General features: G+C 39.2%; 1 protein-coding gene across 2 annotated transcripts in view; it reads right to left on the bottom strand.

The window, feature by feature from the left end:
• Window positions 1-20,734, bottom strand: part of PREX2 (phosphatidylinositol-3,4,5-trisphosphate dependent Rac exchange factor 2) — a 285,395-nt gene that overhangs the window by 16,702 nt on the left and 247,959 nt on the right. For both annotated transcript variants that reach the window (XM_061123437.1, XM_061123438.1), the window contains exon 38: window positions 3,968-4,070. In XM_061123437.1, coding sequence (XP_060979420.1) covers window positions 3,968-4,070 — 103 coding nt within the window. The remainder of the gene's footprint in view (window positions 1-3,967; window positions 4,071-20,734) is intronic.

Genomic DNA, 20,734 nt, shown 5'->3' with positions numbered 1-20,734 from the left:
CATGAATTTGAGTAAACTCCGGGAGTTGGTGATGGACAGGGAGGCCTGGTGTGCTGCAGTTCATGGGGTCGCAAAGAGTCAGACACAACTGAGCAACTGCACTGAAGTTCTATCTTTTATTTTTCTTCTAACTCAACCAGTTAATGAAAATAATTCTATTAAACATATATACTAAAAATCTGTATGTGAAAACTGTACAATTTTCCCTCCATATCTTTGGGTTTTGCACCTGTAGGTTTAATCTGCTGTGTCACTGATCCACAGTTGGTTAAATCCATGGATGCAGAACCCATGGGTGTGGAAACCCCTGAAAACAGAAGGCCTTCTGTATTCATTGTGCTCTTGCCATTTTATTTAAGGGATTTGCACATCAGTGGATTTGTCATCTGTGGGGGCTTCTGGAACCAAACTGCAGGGGGACGTCTCCACTGCAGTTAGAAATACGGACAAAAAATCATGCTGAAAAGTTTCCTGTTCCTCGAAAGGAATCTAAAGATCTTAGAAAATATTATTCAATGGAATATTACTCAGCCATTAAAAAGAACACATTTGAATCAGTTCTAATGAGATGAATGAAACTGGAGCCCATTATACAGAGTGAAGTAAGCCAGAAAGATAAACACCAATACAGTATACTAACGCATATATATGGAATTTAGAAAGATGGTAACAATAACCCTATATGCAAGACAGAAAAAGAGACACAGATGTAGAGAACAGACTTTTGGACTCTGTGGGAGAAGGTGAGGGTGGGATGATCCAAGAGAATAGCATTGAAACATGTATAATATCAAGTGTGAAACAGATCGCCAGTCCAGGTTGGATGCATGAGACAAGTGCTCAGGGCTGGTGCACTGGGAAGACCCAGAGGGATGGGATGGGGAGGGAGGTGGGAGCGGGGTTCAGGATGGGGAACACATGTAAATCCATGGCTGATTCATGTCAATGTATGACAGAAACCACTACAATACTGTAAAGTAATTAGCCTCCAACCAATAAAAATAAAGGAAAAAATAAAAAGAAAAAAAGAAAATATTATTCATTAATCAGGCAAACTTTCTAACCATTCAGTCTCTTGGAAAGCTGAATCTAAATGGTTGAAAGACAAGGTAATCAGAAACGTTAGAGAGCTGACTCACACTTGTGTTCTAACTAATCGGATTCCACGTTGGTAAGAGTTGGTTTGTGGATTGGATCCCAGACATTAATCCCATTGCCTGGAACTGCAGACACTAGGAAGAGGATCAGCCACAGAAGGAATCTCGCAAAAGTTTCCTCTGGGACCTGGGCACCCTAATTTCTATAAAGAGAGGGCCCCAGGCTCCATGATCTTTCACAAAGAAGGTACAAATCAGGTTTTTGTCTCAGAACCAGATGTAGCAGAGAAACAAGTTAACAAAAGAAGGAAGCTACCCATCCTCAATGGATTTATTAATAAACCATAGGAGGAAGGAGTGATAAATATTGAAAAATAGCACAGTTGAGAAATAAACTTACAAAGTTCACAATTTTTCAGTCTTTTATATTTTATAAATGTACAGTAATACATATTAATAACATACATGTGTGTGTTCAGTCGCTAAGTTGTGTCTGACTCTTTGTGACCCCCTGGATTGCAGCATGCCGGTCTTTCCTGTCCTTCACTATCTCCTGGAGTTTGCTCAAATTCATGTCCATTGAGCCAGTAATGCTATCTAACCATCTTATCCTCTGCCACATAAATATATTTAAAAGAGGTTTAAGCTGGTTAAACAACTCATCAAGACCCAGATAATACTGCTTTTCCTTTTCCCATCTGTATTTTATCTATCTTAGTTTCCAGTTGTAAGCGGCTAATGGTTTTGATTATTCAAATCCATATAGTAAGAACGTACATGTAGCCAACTTGTAATGACCTCTTTATTGGACTACTCTAAAAAAGGTCAACTATCAGTCTCCCAGTTTTGTCATAAACCATACTTTTGAGAGGGCTCCTCCAAGAATTATTGCAAAGCTACTGTAACAGCAACACAGTGAAACAGAAAAATTAATCTCTTTCTGTATGTTTTAGTGCCCAAATCCCAGCCCCGATGTGAATAATCACATGTTTACTTTGGATCTACTTTTTAAAACCAAATTTGAATATCTACCTGAAAAATCCTTCCAAAACTTGCAGGCTGTTCCATCTGTATTTGCCCTTTTCCAGCTGACCCACACTGAGTCATGTGCTTCTCAGAGACCTGACCTTTACTTAGCAAACCCCTCTTGGACCTTGTGTGATCTTAGTTTTCAATCTTCAGCACTGGGGTTCCCAACCCAAAGCACCAGTGTATTGATATATAGTGTGTACTTTCTGTCCCTCATCTCTAAAGATCCCAGACAGGCACCAGCCTCACTTAAGACTATCTCTATGGATTTTTCTTTTAGTTCAGTTGACATTCTGTAGTGTAATCTTGGGAGCAAACCCATAGGGATTTATATGTTTACCTAAGAGGTATACACGAAGTCTTTAGTAAATAAAGCAGGCATAATTACAAAAGCATAGCTTAAAAATTAAGTCATTCACTATTAATGGATAATTCAAACCAAATCAGCAAGTAGAGAAATTTGTTAAATAAATTTTCTGAAGTAGCCCTAAGAAAAGGTGACGGAATAAAATATAAAATTGATGTCTTTTGACTTCTTTTGTCGCCTACAGATTTGTGACTTTATTCAACTAGATTAAGCACATTTTCCTAATAATTGGTACACTGGAGATTAGTGCATTTTTGTTAGCTTTTTAAAGAATCTTAAGGATTCGAAACTAAACGAGCGTACTTAAAATACTATTGAGCCATTGTATAGAAAGTTCAAGTAATTCCCTGGTGGTCCAGTGGTGAGGACTTGGCACTTTAACAGCAGGGACCTGGGATTGTTCCCTGTTTGGGGAACAAAGATGGAGCAAGCCACTTGGCAGAGCCAAAAACAAAAAAGGAAGAAAGCTCATTCACTTTGTAAGAGTGTATTCTTTTTCACCTGTGGGTACATCAGTGATCTAAAGACAGTCCAAAGGCTGCTCTTCATCCTCTGAAGGAAAACCTGAGGTATGTTCTTTATCTTCAGAATAAAGCACACACTTCTTAGCATGGCGTGGAAGACCCTTCAAGATCTCCCGAAGCAAGCAGAGCCCTCAACTCTGGTTCCTCCTCACCCCTCCCCATTCCTCAGTCTATTACACAGCCTCACTAAATGACCTGTCATTCCCAGAAAATGCCTCAGTCCTTTTATCTCGTACTTTCAGTTCAGTTCAGTCGCTCAGTCATGTCCGACTCTTTGCGACCCCATGAACCGCAGCACGCCAGGCCTCCCTGTCCATCACCAACTCCCGGAGTCCACCCAAACCCACGTCCACTGAGTCGGTGATGCCATCCAATCATCTCATCCTGTTGTCTCCTTCTCCTCTTGCCCTCAATCTTTCCTAACATCAGGGTCTTTTCAAATGAGTCATCTCTTCGCATCAGGTGGCCAAAATATTGCAGTTTCAGCTTCAACATCAGTCCTTCCAATGAACACCCAGGACTGATCTCCTTTAGGATGGACTGGCTGGATCTCCTTGCAGTCCAAGGGACTCTCAAGTCTTCTCCAACACCACAGTTCAAAAGCATCAATACTTTAGCACTCAGCTTTCTTTATAGTCCAACTCTCACATTCACACATGCTAACTGGAAAACACAGCCTCAAATCCACTCCTCTCCATTCGCCGGCCACTTCCCTTGCCTCCAAACTGTTACCTCTCAGACATCCCTTTTCCCAGGTTGTCTGAGTTTCCTGGAGAGCCCTCATAGAGATGTCTGGGCTTCTTCTCTGGGAATCAGTATTTCTTGCTCACAGTTCCTGAGCCTGGAAAATGGCCTTCACTTCCAGGAACCTGCCAGATTATGACAAATGAACCAAGGAACCTTCAAGTTCCGGTCCTGAGAAATAACTTCCTGAAATGTGTGAGGCTCACCTGCTTTCGCATCACATCTGTAGCCTGCATGATGTAGCGAGGAGGCAGTCCGTGGCTTCTGGCCAGAATGATGGCCTGCTCCAGGGTCACACTCAGGGTGCACCTGTGGACAAAATCAAGGGCAAGTCAGACCTCACCAGTAACTGTTAATGCTCTTCAAGACAGCTGGGGTTGCCAATGAAAGGTGGAACACTAATGCCTCCTGGGAGAAGTACTCATTTTTCCCTGGGTATCTATCTCCCATGTACTCATGAGGCATGCATGCTAATAAACTTCTATTTGTTTTTCTCTTGTTAATCTGTCTCTATTATAGGAGTCTCAGCTAAGAAGTCAGAAGAGTAGAGGGAAAGTTATTTTTCCTCCTCTCTTCCATGAATTTCAAAATCAAATTCAAAGCAGCCAAATTCAAAGCAACTCGACAATGAACCATTTATTTTTCTATGTAGAACACCTGTTTAAAAATAGCTGTTAGAGGTACACTACTGGGGTCCTAAATTAAGTATTTGCATTTAAAACAAACCCATAATGAATTCTCTTTAGGAGGGAGCTTATACATAGAAATTTTAAGTAAGTAGAATTAATAAGCTTTCTTATCAGATATTATTCTTTACTGATGTTTCATGTACTTTAAAGGAAATGACTCACTAATACTCTTCACTCATGTCCACATTTTCATGATTAATAGACTTATGCTGATTTATATATGATATTTTAGAAAAAAGTGAAATTAATATTCACTGAGGTCAGAATTTTTTTTAAAGATGTGTTCCTTGAACACAATCTAACAAGACTGTAAACTTTTGAAAAGGACTCCTAATGAGTTATTCAGCAATGTGGTGCCCAGAACAGACTGAGAAAATTCACAGTTTAGTCTTGAATTCAGTGATTGGTGAGCCTTGGTCCTCTTCCTTTCCTTTAAGGCCTTTCTTTCACTTCTTCCACATTTTTCTCTATAGCAACTCTGAGGGAGCTATGAACCCTCTATGCTTGTTCATATTTTCAAGTCTCTGAATTGTTTTTTAGGGGTACCTTCTGCACACATTTCATAAAAATGCTACTTTTACATGTTTGTCCTAACATCTATATTAGTGGATTTTGTTTCACTTTACATTGATACTTCTTGTTTTTCTCTCCACTTTTACATTTACCTCCCTGTGGTTTGGTACTCTACATGTGCATTTTTCTAGATCTGTTTAGAATTTCCCACAAATTAAAGTTCTACAGTGCAATTGCTTATATGTGATGAATATCTAGGTCATTTATCCATGTTTGTGAGGCTATACCACAGGAGCCCCGTACACCTGGTAGGTTCAGATACTGATGAATTATAAAAAAGGAGAAAGGGACTTGAAACATTACTGCTGAAATTTTAGAAAGAATCTGACAAAACACAGCCATATTATTAGACATAGTTGCACTCTAGGGAGAAATATGATCAGTTCCATTGGCTGTTAAATGACATGAAAAGCAGTTTTCTTATTAACATTACAAAGAACTCTTTAGCGTTAAGAACACATATTAAGATGGGCTGAAGTTTTATAATTAGCCTCTATATTACAGTATGAGCTTCTTTGATGGTGCAGATAGTGAAGAATCTGCCTGCAATGCAGGAGACCCATGTTTGATCGTTGGGTCGGGAAGATGCCCTGGAGAAGGGGAGAAGGGATTGGCTACACAGTCCAGTATATGATGTTTATAAATATTCAGTGTACAAGTTTGAAAATAATATATAATTGTTGTTTTACATGTACCTCCATACACATGCCAATGAAACCCAAGAGCTATAATTGAGAGTTCATGTTTAGAAAGAATCAATTTTTACAAAGCATTTAATTGTCAGCTTACTCAACACACAACATAACCTTTTTCTCCTTCTTAAGGTCTCCTGTACTCCAATTTTAAGTCCTTATTGATCCTAACATTTTAATCAATAATGTTCATTACACCAGCTGAATGAAGCTAAGAAAAAAATCTTTATCTTTTTCTAATCACACTGAAATATGTCTTTGCTTCCCAATAAAGGCTGACTTGCCCTCCTCAACCTATAACACTCACTCACTTATTGTGGAGGACTTTCAACAGGCAGCTTGTATTATCCACTTTCTTAATCTTTTTAAACTGATTTATTTCTCTCTACATCAAGCTGTCGTAAACAACAGTACAGCAGCAAATTATCTGCCAGAGACTTTAAAAGGCTTTACTGTAATTTCCTGATCAATCAACATGGGCAGTAACACGCTCTTGAGCAGGGTCCCTCAAAGAGTCACATCTTTAAAACCAATCATGTGCATGCATGACTGTGTGCTAAGTCATTTCAAGCATGTCTGACTTTGTGCGATCCTATGGACTGTAGCTGGCCAGGCGCCTCTGTCCAAGGGATTCTCTAGGCAAGAGTACTGGAATGGGTTGCTATGCCTTTCTCCAAGAACCAATCACACACATCATCTAATAGAAAAATCTACCTTAAAAGTAATACATATGTTTTCTTTCACCAGCATGTCAAAACAGGATGCCTTTTCATATTAACCACTGAGTACCTTCCAGTGAGTTTCCAAGATTAATTTGAAACTTTTAAACAGTGAAAATTTTTAAAAGAGCCAGGTCAATGTGGGAAATATTGCCTATTTGATTCACAGTTTATTTATCCAATGGAAGTCTAGTTTTCCCCTCACAGCATCACAGTTCCATTCTCATAATTAAGCATGTGTAAGAGCACCCAGCACTAAGCCCACAGCCCTGTGGTCAATACACCATTATTCGCCTCATAGCTTTTTATCTTCTCTTGACTATCTCAATCTGAATGTCAAGTGGAAAAATTCAGCATTTGCAAAAAGCATTTTGATTCTGGCATTCTCTGAAATATTTCCAATCTAGAGTGGCACTTAGTTTTTCGATGATGCATAAATGTATACTCAGAATTGGGCTTTACAAGAGAACATTGGATTTTATAGATACTTCTCTGATTACCAGAGAGTCTGTCCTGCTCACTGGGCAAGAGAAAGAAGGAAGCAGACCAGAGGCGGGGAATCCTGAGCAAAACTCATTCCATATGAGATTCCTTGTCTGAATCTCCAATTTCCTCTCTTGAATTATCTCTGTTCGCACATTAGGGAGTTAAATTAAAATATAAAAACGTGCTAAGTCACTTCAGCCATGTTCGACTCTTTGTGACCCCATGGACTCTTCTGTCCATGGGATTCTCCAGGCAAGAATACTGAGGGGTTGCCATGCCCTCCTCCTGGGGATCTTCCCGACCCAGGGATCAATGGATTCTTTACCATAGTGCCACCTGGGAAGCCCAAAATGTAAATAAATCTAACTTTTTACTCCATCCTGGAAAACATGGGTTCTGAACTGTTCAGCTTCTTCTAGTTGCAATATCATTTTTAAAATATAAACAAATCTTTCCCTGAGAATCACAAAATTAAAAAAATAAAGGCCACAGTGTAGGTCCTGTCCTTCACAAAAAGGCAAATATAACATATACACTGAGGAAACCTGTTCCATAATTTTTGTAATAAGACATCCAAGTAATAGCTCTGCTTAGGGCATACTCCTGAGAATGTGCACTTGACAGGGCTGTGAAATTATGCAGAAATTGTGCATTCCCCATAAAAAGAAAAAGGAGAGGGTCAATACACCTGTGCATATAATGAATAAATCTTCTTGACATATTTCATATTAAAAATAGATCCACATCACTCAGAGATTTAGCATAGTTTTAATATGAAATATATAAGCTATGGCCAATGGGTTCAATTTGATTTGAAAGGCATTTTGATTTAGTGATCTATGGAAGAGTCACAAAGAGGTTCCTTTCTATTCATTCATTCATTCAACAAATATTTTTGAGTGTCTACTTTCTACCTACAAGTACCATTAAGTGCCGGCAGAAGCAGACTTACTATCACGCTAAAAAAAGGTTGGATTTAATCTTTTACTATTAAAAACTCAAAAACTTTATTAATGTTATTTAAGACACTTAAACATATATTAACTTTATTATTCTTAGTTAAGACACTTAAGTATTTCAAAAATTTACTCATGATATTTAAAATATGGAGAAGCATGGGCAAAGATATAAAATATATGCTAATATATATTATACCAAAGTGGTGGAGCTACATGCATTTAAGAATAAATCTTAATTTACATGAAACTGAAAAAAAAGGTTGAATTTCAGAGTCCCTTATTTATAGGACCTCTAGCAAACTGTTTACTTAGTCATATGCTCTTACAAATTTGCAAAAGTGAAATGTTCTGACTGCAAAAGTTTATGACTACTGACTTTTTCTGCCCCAACTTTCCTCTGTCATATTCTGGAATGTTCAAATGGCCATAGTTCTTTCTGGAACTGAGCTAAAGGAAGCAGAGTTAGGGATGTGTTTAGCCTAGGTTTACTGGGACCTATGTATATGATTCAGGCTTCCCAGGTGGCACCAGTAGTAAAGAACCTGCCTGCAATGCAGGAGATATTAAGAGATGCAGGTTCAATTCCTGGGTGGAGAAGATCCCCTGAAGGAGGGCATGGCAACCCACTCCAGTATTCTTGCCTGGAGAATCCCATGGATGGAGGAGCCTGGTGGGCAACAGTCTATAGAGTAGCAAAGAGTCAGAGAGGACTGAAGCAACTTAGCACGCATACATGCGTGAATATGATTCACAGTCACTTACAGTTAGGTTATTACAACATCCTGGTGTAGTAATGGTCTCCAGAGTATTCTTACTGCCCACTGTACAGATTAGGGCTTCCCTTGTGGCTCAGCTGGTATAGAATCCGCCTGCAATGCAGGAGACCTGGATTCAATCCCTGGGTTGGGAAGATCCCCTGGAGAAGGGAATGGCTACCAACTCCAGTAATCTGGTCTAGAGAATTCCATCGACTGTACGGTCCATGGGGTCACAAAGAGTTGGACATGACTGAGCCACTTTCACTTTCACTGTACAGATTCACCCAAGATTGAAAAGAAGGTGCAGGGCCCAAGGCTGTAATGCAATGTGTTCAAATCCTGGGGTACCCAGGACTGTGTATGGTGGAGAGGAAGCAGGTTAGAATGTTACAGAACCCAGAAGCTACTCTGTGGAATATTCTTCCATACATATGGTTCACACACTAAAGAACTTTCTCTAGATTTTCATATTTGATGACAACTTTCAAATTTAAAATAATGCTGATGTTGAAATGTGTGGTCAATTCTTCCGTAAGATTATGATGCTATTAATTATGACATTAATAATTACATGAAGTTCATGACAAACTTCCAGCAATATCTCCTTTATAAATTGGGGTTTGGTTGAGGTAGAGTTTACCTGACTATAATTTGAAACATGTTTCACATGAGTCTGTTGTTTTTATTCAAATGCTTTTCCCAACTGATCCTAGAACATGAGATATCAAATTTGTATGTCAAACTATAGAGTTTAGGGTCAGGAAAAGCACGTGAAATGGTCTCCCGTTTGGTAGTCCTTCTTCTTGATGCCCTGGCTCCACAATGATCAACATCCAAACCCCACCCCCCCTCAACTGGACAGACAAAGCTCTGTTTCCTAAATTGGTTTAAATGCAACATATTACATTTCAACCATTTATTAACTCATATCTATTTACACTCTATTTGGTTCACTTTTGAGACTTCAGTTCTTATCTGAAGCAAGTTATCTTGGGTTAATCTTTGTTTTTTAATATGTTAATCTTTTAAGATGACTCATGACATTTTTAATAAATTAGATAAAAGATTCTCCAAACTCAAGGACCTTCTATGTATTTGATCATTTAGCAAGATCACAGATAAAAAACCAGTTTTACTCAAATTACATTTTAAACCTCTAAAGCCATATTTAATGTTGACTCAATTTATACTGAACAAGGAAGCCCATCTCTGAAGGGTTGAAGTGCATCAAACTGAACACCTGGGGAGATGCGTCATCCCTTTTGGACCACAAGGGTGATGCAGTAACTCACGGTGAAACTGACATAGCAAACCAAAACAACGTGACATTTATGGCTTTGAGCTGTGGATTTATTTGCTGGCTTTCAGAATGTTCACAGGACCTCTAATGCTTTGTTTGGCAGCTAATCATTATACTGTTCTCTCTTGGGGTGGTTCAAAAGAGACCTTTGGGTCTCTTTGTCATTACTAGTGGAGGAGGATCCTTCAGATAGTTATAAACTGACACGTTAAATAAAAACTATGAAAAACTAGTGCAACGAAGATCTCTGAATTTGCAGCAACAAAAACTTGCCTTAAATTCACATTATGTAGATGTTGAAGTTAAAAAAAAAAACTTAAAATGTAATTAAAAAGAGAAAAATGCAATCTTTAGCAAGGTATATTTTGCTTTTGTTTCTCCATATTTTAAACATTGAAGCTGAGTATAAATATTGGTGCTAGTGCCAATGCAGGAGACGTAAGAGACTCAGGTCTAATCCAGGGGATGGGAAGATCCTCTGGAGGAGGAAATGGCACCCCACTCCAGGATTCTTGCAATGAGAATGCCATGGACAGAGGAGCCTGACAGGCTACAGTCCATGGGGTCACAGTCAGACACGACTGACCGTCTGAGCACTTCAATTGGACCCCTCAGAAATATTACATACTCAATTATGACTGAAAACTGTGTCCCAAAACAAACCCCACTGAAGTCACTGCATTCAGGAATACATGTTTCTTTCTTGAGCAGTGATATTTAACTCTTTTGTGCAATAATAACATAATTGAAGTACCTGGATAAGTATGTTCACTTTTTTGTGTGTGCTAGTGCAGTATAGTTAGCAGAATAATTTCCTAGAAAAATATGATAAATGGAAGACACACACCCACAATTAAAAGGCATGTGTTGGGGCTTCTGAGTTTGAGGAACCATATGCCAAACAACGATTTTGACTGAGGCTGGATAAGGCAACATTAGACATGTCCTCTAACAAACTTTTTATATAAATTAGCTAAATATTTCAATACTTACTCAATATTTATTTCAAAATTTCATTTGGAATAATTTGCATTAATATGAAGGTTAATTTGACTCTGTGCTATATAAATGTGTGTGTGTGTGTTTGCTTAGTCATGTCTGACTCTTTGCAGCCCCATGGACTGTAGTCCTCCAGGCTCCTCTGTCCATGGAATTTTCCAGGCAAGAATACTGGAGTGGGTTGCCGTTTCCTCCTCCAGAGGATCTTCCTGACCCAGGGGTGGAGCCCATGCCTCCTCCATTGGTCAGCGGATTCTTTACCACTAGCACCAACTAAGAAGCCCTGGGAAGCTAGATAAATACAAAGTGAAATAAATATTTAACCACTCTGAAATCAGCAAGTTTAGCCCCAATGTAGAATTGCACCCAGTGATAAGAGTCTTGACTTTGTTTTTTAGCTCTGGACTTTCATGTGTATTGCCTCATTTCCACCATCTTTTCTGTGATGCTGCCTTTAGTCATGAGAGTAAGAGGGAAAAAATTCCCTTAGGTCAAATACATGGCTCAGAGTCTATGTATAAGAACAGCCTAAAGAATCTATTATTTGATTATATTCTTCATGTGAATTATATGTCTTTATATAGTTATAGCCATTCATATTTAGAATCACACAGATTTAGATCTTAAAACATAAAATAATTTCCTTTATTCTATTAAAGGCTTTTTTCCCCTCCTTTAATTAAAAACCAGGTCCATTATCCTTGTTCAAGTGACTGTCACTAATAAGTTATTAGAAATCTAATCAGCTGTGACTCTCCAGGATTCTTTACTAAGTTGAAGTTACCCAGGCAGCATTCAAGTTTTGGAGAGGATAATAATGACTATGTCAATCCCAACAGAAAGTGAAACAGGTGAAATAAGCTGAAATAGTAGCTACAACTGCTACTTGCCCACCACTCTTTCATACCCAGAAGTTTTTTATGACAGGTGAAAGATCCTGCGACCCCCTGGTTTTATGCACTATGCAGCATCATCTGAACCTAGGAAGCCTAAGGCAAACTAGTTTCAACAATCTTTGACTAAAGGCACATTTCTCCCTGGTGAAGAAAATGTAAGTGATTCTGCTCATTTTCCAAAATGTTTTTATACTTCTTGCTTGTGCTTTTCTCACGATCCCATCTTATTCAGCCATTAAAAACTAAAAACAGGGACTTCCCTGGTGCTCCAGTGGTTAAGATTCTGCCTTCCAATGCAGGACACGCGGGTTCAATCCCTGGTCAAGGAACTAAGATCCCACATGCCTTGGGGCAACTAAGCCCACATGAAACTACTGAGCCTACATGCCAAAACTAGAGAGAAGCCTGTGAGCCACATGGAAAGATCCTGCAAGCCACAACTAAGACTCAACAGAGTCAATAACAGTAATAATAACAATAAATAAAAAAGCAGTTGGAGAATATAGATGAGTTAGAGATTCTCAATTAACATTCTCTTATTTAATTTCAATCTAAAATTCTTGAAATGTGCTACAAAGTTACTGTAATTTAAGGTGTGTGATGAGTTAGTTCTTAGACACACTGTTTAAAACACAGTATAGTAATGGGTATATTAAGTATGGTACAATCCAAGATTCTCATATTTATTGATTTCTAAATATTAATGTAAGTGCCAGCATTTAAAGAAATAAGAATTCCTTGCTTGTGATGGGTCTGTTAAGATCTTCTATTTCTTCCTGGTTCAGTTTTGGAAAGTTATACTTTTCTAAGAATTTGTCCATTTCTTCCAAGTTGTCCATTTTATTGGCATAGAGCTGCTGGTAGTAGTCTCTTATGATCCTTTGTATTTCAGTGTTGTCTGTTGTGATCTCTCCATTTTCATTTCTAATTTTGTTAATTTGGTTCTTCTCTCTTTGTTTCTTAATGAGTCTTGCTAATGGCTTGTCAATTTTGTTTATTTTTTCAAAAAACCAGCTTTTAGCTTTGTTGATTTTTGCTATGGTCTCTTTAGTTTCTTTTTCATTTATTTCTGCCCTGATTTTTAAGATTTCTTTCCTTCTGCTAACTCTGTTAACTTCTGCTAACACTGTTGGTGGGAATGCAAACTAGTACAGCCGCTATGGAAAACAGTGTGGAGATTTCTTAAAAAACTGGAAATAGAACTGCCATATGACCCAGCAGTCCCACTTCTGGGCATACACACTGAGGAAACCAGATCTGAAAGAGACACGTGCACCCCAATGTTCATCGCAGCACTGTTTATAATAGCCAGGACATGGAAGCAACCTAGATGCCCATCAGCAGATGAATGGATAAGGAAGCTGTGGTACATATACACCATGGAATATTACTCAGCCATTAAAAAGAATTCATTTGAACCAGTCCTAATGAGATGGATGAAACTGGAGCCCGTTATACAGAGTGAAGTAAGCCAGAAAGATAAAGAACATTACAGCATACTGACACATATATATGGAATTTAGAAAGATGGTAATGATAACCCTATATGCAAAACAGAAAAAGAGGCACAGAAATACAGAACAGACTTTTGAACTCTGTGGGAGAATGTGAGGGTGGGATATTTCAAAAGAACAGCATGTATACTATCTATGGTGAAACAGATCACCAGCCCAGGTGGGATGCATGAGACAAGTGCTCGGACCTGGTGCACTGGGAAGACCCAGAGGAATCGGGTGGAGAGGGAGGTGGGAGGGGGGATCGGGATGGGGAATACGTGTAAATCTATGGCTGATTCATATCAATGTATGACAAAAAAATAATAATAATAATAATAAAATAAAAATTTTAAAAAAAAAAAGAAAGAAATAAGAAAGTTGTTAGAAGAAATAAGATGTAGAAATTATTTAATTCCTTAAAGGTGTATGTGAAATATTTGTAGTGTCTTCAAGCTTCCCATTTTTGTAAAGCCTTCCCAGAGTGGGTGTGGTCAAGATTAAAATTATTGTTTTCCTATAATCTTTCTCTAGTTATTTAAGATGACCCATTGTTTCACCTCCAGATTGAGATATGTTATAAGCTCCCAAGCCATTCAAACCAAACTCATCAATCATAAGAGATAAGTGTATGTGTGCCAGACACATGTACAAAGGTATCTACTCTAGTATCTTTCATGCTTATTAATTTCATATTTCTTTTTAAAAATGTTTGGTTTATTGCATTTATTGAAATATTGATCTGTTTTAAATTGACTTATTTATTTTTGGCTGCACTGGGTCTTCATTGCTGAGCATGTGTTTTCTCTAGTTGTGGCAAGTGGGCTTTCACTGTGGTGGCTTCTCTTGTTGCAGAGCACGGGCTCTAGGTGTACTAGCTTCAGCAGTTGTGGCTCACGGGCTTGGCTGCCCCGTGCGTCATGTGGGATCTTCCCAGACCAGGGATCGAACCCTTGTCCTCTGAATTGGCAGGCAGATTCTTACCCACTGGACCACCAAAGAAGTCCACTTCATATTTCTTACTATCTCTCAAATCTCTCCACTTGAGCTGCACTGCTAGTATCATCTCTTGCCTAGAGAGATGCAACCTCTCACTCTGACTCCTTTTATCTTGTCTCTTCCCACTATTCTTTGGAGGTGATCTTTTAAAAATGCTGATGAAAAGGCAAACATTTCAGTGGAAAGCCACTGAAACACAAAGTCGTCACAATATGGTCTCTGGTTTTCCTTGCTTCTACTCCACACTTAACCGTTCACAGTACCCTGAAGTCACCTCCTTCCATGGTTCTCATATGCTGCTCCTCACTGATGCCCTGGTTTGGGTCACATATCATACCTCTGGTCATGCTCTGTTATACCTGTCTGAAAGGTGTAGGGATGAAGAATATGGGCATTAGAGGTAAACCCCCAGGGTTGGAGCTTGAATCTGCTGATAATTCTGTGACTGGGCACATTACATAAGTTTCTAAAACTCTGTTTTCTCACCTGTAAATTTACTTTAAGGATAGCATGCACCTCAGAGTGTTGTTTTGAGAATTACATAAAATAATTCATGTCTCATACTTAGGACACTCATACATACACACACACATACACATATATATGTATATATATATAGCATGTAGTATATTCTCAACAAATGTTAGCAAATTTCATTAATATTACTGTCACTTACACCAGAAACAGACCACACTAGTGCCTGTATTGATTGAAACCTTCCTAGAACTAGTATATTTCCTGGGATTAAGTAAGCATTCAATAAACAATTATTGAAAAAAATTACATGAATTCCTAATGTGTTCCAACAGTATTATAGGTAACTCCTAAAAGAGGCAATTAATTTCTTTATACTCTACATTGACCATCTATTTGTTCAAGAAATGTTCACTTATTAAATAAACTTGGTACAGTAATAACTGAATTGTAGAGACAATAAATTTTAGTAAAAAACCAATCACAGATTCCCTTAGAATTTCTAAACGTGATATAGTTTTTCTTTCATCAACAATAACTTGCATTTCCCTTTCTCTGGATTGAACCACTGCTCCTAGCATGGTTTCTGATGAGCAACTCTGGATGGGTTTTGGTAATGTGAGAAAATCACATATTATACTATACTGTTGATTCGTTAGCCTTACATCAATTCATTAATTATCACTATTCTCTCATCGAAATGGTCCATTTACAATTTACCAATATTTTCTAGGTTCAGAAGACTATGGTTGGAACCCTAGCAGAATCAGTTCTTTTACACTGTCAAAATGACATGTGATGTATGCTTCATCTCTCCTGGAGTTTCAAAAGCATGTGTCTATTTCTTTGAGTCACTTCACTGAAAAAACAAATTAAAAAAAACAATCTTTTCGTTCTCTTTCTCCTATTGTCCATATGAAAACTGGTGCCACACAACACGGCTGACTTGCTTCCCAACGTGGTCCCCTTGTCAAGACCTCAGACTGTTAAGTGCCAGGAGAGCAGGGACCTCTAACATCCCTAGTTTGGGGTGGCACAGAGCATGCCCCATAGCAATGTTCCATAAACAGCTACTCTCTCCCTCAATGAATGACTGTGCAAACAAATGCTAGCGCCTGATTCTTTCCAAGTCCTAAATACTTGTCTCTGTTTTAACAGATACTCAAGGGGATCCAGTTCTGCTGTTCTTGAAGGACTTTCTATAAGCTATCAACAGAGGATTCTAAAAACAAGCTGTAATAGGAACCACTGCTTTGTGTGTTCCACTTTTAAAAGATCAGAGGAGTGAGCTCATATTTTTCATACACCTCTGTCATGCTATTGTGACTCATCACTCTGATTTTTCCAGCTTTATTGAGAATTGACATATAACATTGTGCTGGTTACAGGTGTAAATGTTGATTTGATGCACTTACATGATGTAAAATGATTACCACTGTAGAGTTAACTGACACCTCCATTGTATCACATTAATTACTTGGGTTTTTTTGTGGTGAGAATATTTAATACCTACTCCCTTAGCAACCACTGATTTTGTTTTAGATACAAGGTTTCCCCTACTTTAGCAGGTATGATCTAGTCTGCTTTCTAACCATGGTGCTGGAGAAAACTCTTGAGAGTCCCTTGGAGAGCAAAGATATCAAATCAGTCAACCCTAAAGGAAATCAACCCTGAATATTCATTGGAAGGACTGATGCTGAAGCTGAAACTCCAATACTCAGTGAGAGCCATCTCACTGAAAAAGATCCTAATGCTGGGAAAGACTGAAGGCAAAAGGGGAATGGGTCAGCAGAGGATGAGACGGTTAGATAGCATCACCAACTCAATGGACATGAATTTGAGTAAACTCCGGGAGATAGTGGAGAACAGGGAAGCCTGGCGTGCTGCAGCCCATGAGGTCGCAAAAAGTCAGACACAACTTAGCAACTGAACAATAACAACAAAATGATCTAGTCAATTGCATTTCATATTTCTATCTCTGCAATGATAAGATGGACTTGCTATAAGAAACAGAGATTAAGGCAGAAACAATTGAGTGTACACTATTGCCAGATCCTTCACTAGATGCTTTCACATATATTGCTCACTTAATTCTCATGCCATCTTTTTCAAAAAGAAATTATTATTTCCATTACACCACTAAGTCTCTATAGACCAGGTGCTATAATCATGGTCACACAGCAAGTAACAGGATTCAAAACCAGTTTTCTGATTCAAAATCTAGGACTGGGTCCATTATACAAAAATCACATCACAAAGATCACTGCATTTAGAGACTCTCAACTCCCCAAATGCATAATTCAACAGTCCCAATCTTGGTCTCAGCATTTATATGCTCAGTGCATCGTTTAGGCAGAGACTAATGCTGCCAGCCCAAACCACTTCACCATGAATGTGGACCTCCTCCTACTGAAATGTGTTCATGATTAAGAAGGAACTAGATTCACAGATTGCTGAACAATTATATTGACTGTAAATCAATCAAGTAGTAAAAATAAACTGAAAGAAGATCGTGTTCCTTCTTTATTTGTATTTTTTGTATTTGTATTTTTTGTATTTTTGTATTTGTATTTTGATTTGTATTTTTCTATATGAAATGTACTGTTCTGTGTAAGGCATGTTCATTCCTGCAGGAATCTCATTTATTCTGGTTTCTAATTACTTTCAACTACTGAGCACAGGGCACCATTGTGAAAAGTCTATCGACGACCAGAAGGAAGCACCTGATTGAAGAAACTAATTGTTTAATGTTTCAGGGTGTTATTTTCCCTGCTTCTTTTTATTATACTTCACACCAAGGGAGAACTATACATCAGAGGGTTAAGGCAGTGTGTTACACACGAATCAATCCTGAAGTGACTGGTATGGTTCAACAAACGCAGAGGGTCTGCAAAATTAATATGGAAAGCCCACTGCAGATCTATTGATCCTTCCCACCTTGGTCACCCTGAGCAATGTGTTTGTGACAAATGAAAAGCTTAAGAAAATTGCCACCAGTCAGCAGGGATTTCAAAAACCCAACACCTCTGTCCTTTTCCCCTTATAACAGAGGAGGCACTTTTCTTAATGAAACAAGTAAATATTTTTAAATGTGACAAACAGGCAAATAGCTATTTGTTTTAAAAAATAAATAATACACTTACAGACACATGTGTGTGCATGTGCTCAGTCATGTATGACTCACAGGCGATCCCATGGACTGTAGCCTGCCAGACTTCCCTGTCCATGGGATACTCCAGGCAAGAATACTGGAGTGGGTTACCATGCCCTCCTCCAGGGAATCCTTCCCACCCAGGAATCCAACCTGCATCTCTTACGTCTACTGCATTGGCAGGCAGTTTCTTTACCACTAGCACCACCTGGGAAGCCCATTCAACATTATTATTTTACTCTTGTCAAATAGACAGTGCTGATGAAATCTTCTGTACCAACTCCTACGGTTCACAGTCTGAGAGCTGAAAGACAAGGGGTTAATAAATATTTGAAAAGAAAGCAGAAAGATGGCAGGCGGAGAGTGGCACCATAGAAAACCACTGAACAGAATGGAGAAGCAGCGGGAGACAGCTGGAAAGAGATCCTGGTAGCAGAAGCAGAGCCAAATTGAATACTCTGGCTCACTCCATATATCTTAAGGCAAAAAAGCAATCGTGTTTAAGGGGCACATTTTCAGCAACGCACAGAGAATTAGCCATGAAATTCCCATTAAAGATAATAGGACTTTTCTATTGCAACTTTTAGTACATTCTCAGAAAGTTCTCAGTGTCTATCCTTAAGCCTAGGCTTCAAAATCAACTGCTAGGCAAACACATTCCACAGCCCTCACTCCCCTCTCATCAAGCACATTAAGGCATGTTCTTCTCTGACATGGTTCGTTGCTGTGGTGAGTGCAGAGGCAATTATGGACCTTTGGGAGACAGGTAATTGAGCACTTGGCCACGGGAGGAGGTGTTTGCTAGGCTGAAAATGTACATGAATATGAAACATCTGTGGGTACGGTAGGACCTTCATGACCACAGCCACCAGGTTTGAACCTGCTTCCCTGCATTTAAAATGATCCAGCCTGGGACCCTTTTTCCAGTCGATTTCACTTCTGTTTTGGTTTTATTTTTGGAATTTAACGGAATAGGTGAGGAACTTAATCCTGGCTACCCAAAGGCTTATCCAAAGGCTACCCAATGGTCCTCAACACTCCCTCTCTAGTCCATCTGTTTTGGCTACTGGACTTTTGTCCTCGATTCTTGCAGGTTTTTTGATGACACCAACACTTAAGGGGTGTCTAGTATGTGATTTTCATCTGTCGCCCGCATCCTTTGACAGGATAGTTGTTTTCTCTTTGACCTGTTTATGCAAGATACTAAGCAGAACTTTGTTTGAGTATTTTTCATTCCTTTCTCCTAGATCCTACAATGCTTTATTCTGAGGCTCTTGGGTGTACAGGGGACTGGTGGTAGAGAATCAAGGAATATTAATACTTTTTTTACACACTCCCTGGTGATCTCTTCTCACCTTCCATAGTTGGCAGCTGAGGATTCTGTTATTACACTTTTGTGCCTGTTCCTGGAATACCTCTTCCCTGCTCCTAACGCCTGAAGCATGTTCCCAGAAAACTCTTAGTAGTGTTTTTCCATTACCCTTTGAGAGTATATATATATATATACTTGATTATTTATTGTTATTATACCCACTTGTACTCACATACAACTTTAGTCCTTGCTGAGTATGAATCCATCAAAGGACATCCCTATATAGATACGGTTTCCCAGGTAGCACAGTGGTAAAGAATCTGCCGGCCAATGCAGGAGGCTCAAGAGACACGGGTTTAATCCCTGGGTTGGGAAGATCCCCTGAAGGAGGAAATGGCAACCCATTCCAGTATTCTTGCCTGGAAAATCCCATGGACAGAATGGAGCCCGGCAGGCTACAGTCCATGGGGTCACAAACAGTCAGACATGACTGAGTGCACACACACATAGGTACACCATGGACATCTAAAACTCAACATGTTACAGATTAATGCAACATCTGTCTCCACAATCCCCTCAATGACAAATGCATATCCTCCCCACCCCCATCACGGCAGCCTCCCTCCCCACCGTCTTTCCACGCTGATGTTAACCGCAAATTGGCACTTGCCATGGGCACTTGCCATCTACCTCTACAAGCATTAAATCATGTGCTAATGTGACCCTGCAGCAGCAGCAGCAATGCAGCTGCTGACTTTCAACATCCCCTTGAAAGGAGTTCAGGGTGGAGAGCAGAAATGAGATACTCTGTGCTTGGGAGGAAAAACTGGCAGGACAGGTCTTCAGAGAGTTAGATAATTTCAGAAGCTGATTTTACGAGCCCAAATCGTGTATCTCCTTATATCTAGAAAAGCACTGAAATCCTTCATGGTGATGACTGTTCTTCATGACTAGCAGAAACCTTCTGGAAAAATATGTGCTTGGTTGCATGTATTCCCCCAAAACCTTATATATACCAGCCTCCCCCGCAGCTTCTGTAGAGCAGTTTCTCAGAGCTATCTGAGGTACTGTCTCCCAGGCTGCAGTCCTCATTTTGCCCCAGATAAAACTTAATTTGCAACTGCCATGTTGAGCATTTTTTTAAGTCTACACTGCAAGAGACAGCATCTCTCTCCCTTGTTCTCTGCTCACCAGTTATCCAGTTCTGTGTGCTGCCATTCCATACTTTTCACATGTCTTTTCCCTTCTAACTCTGTGCCCAGGCCTTAGTTTTGGACCTCATCATGTGACTCAAGTCCTGTAAAATCCTAGCTGTCTCCCTGCCTCCCTCCTTGTCCCACTGTAGACCATGGTATTGATCTTTATTTTAAAAATATTTTTCAAGTATCTAATCATGTTATTCTTTTGCTAAGTCCTTCACTGGCTTCCTAGAGCCTCTGGGAGGGAGTCCCCAACTTTTAACTCAATAGGCAG

This window comes from Dama dama, chromosome 21 (assembly GCF_033118175.1).
Source record: "Dama dama isolate Ldn47 chromosome 21, ASM3311817v1, whole genome shotgun sequence".
NCBI classification, from domain to species: domain Eukaryota; kingdom Metazoa; phylum Chordata; class Mammalia; order Artiodactyla; family Cervidae; genus Dama; species Dama dama.
This window is presented reverse-complemented; position numbering and strand designations above follow the sequence as displayed.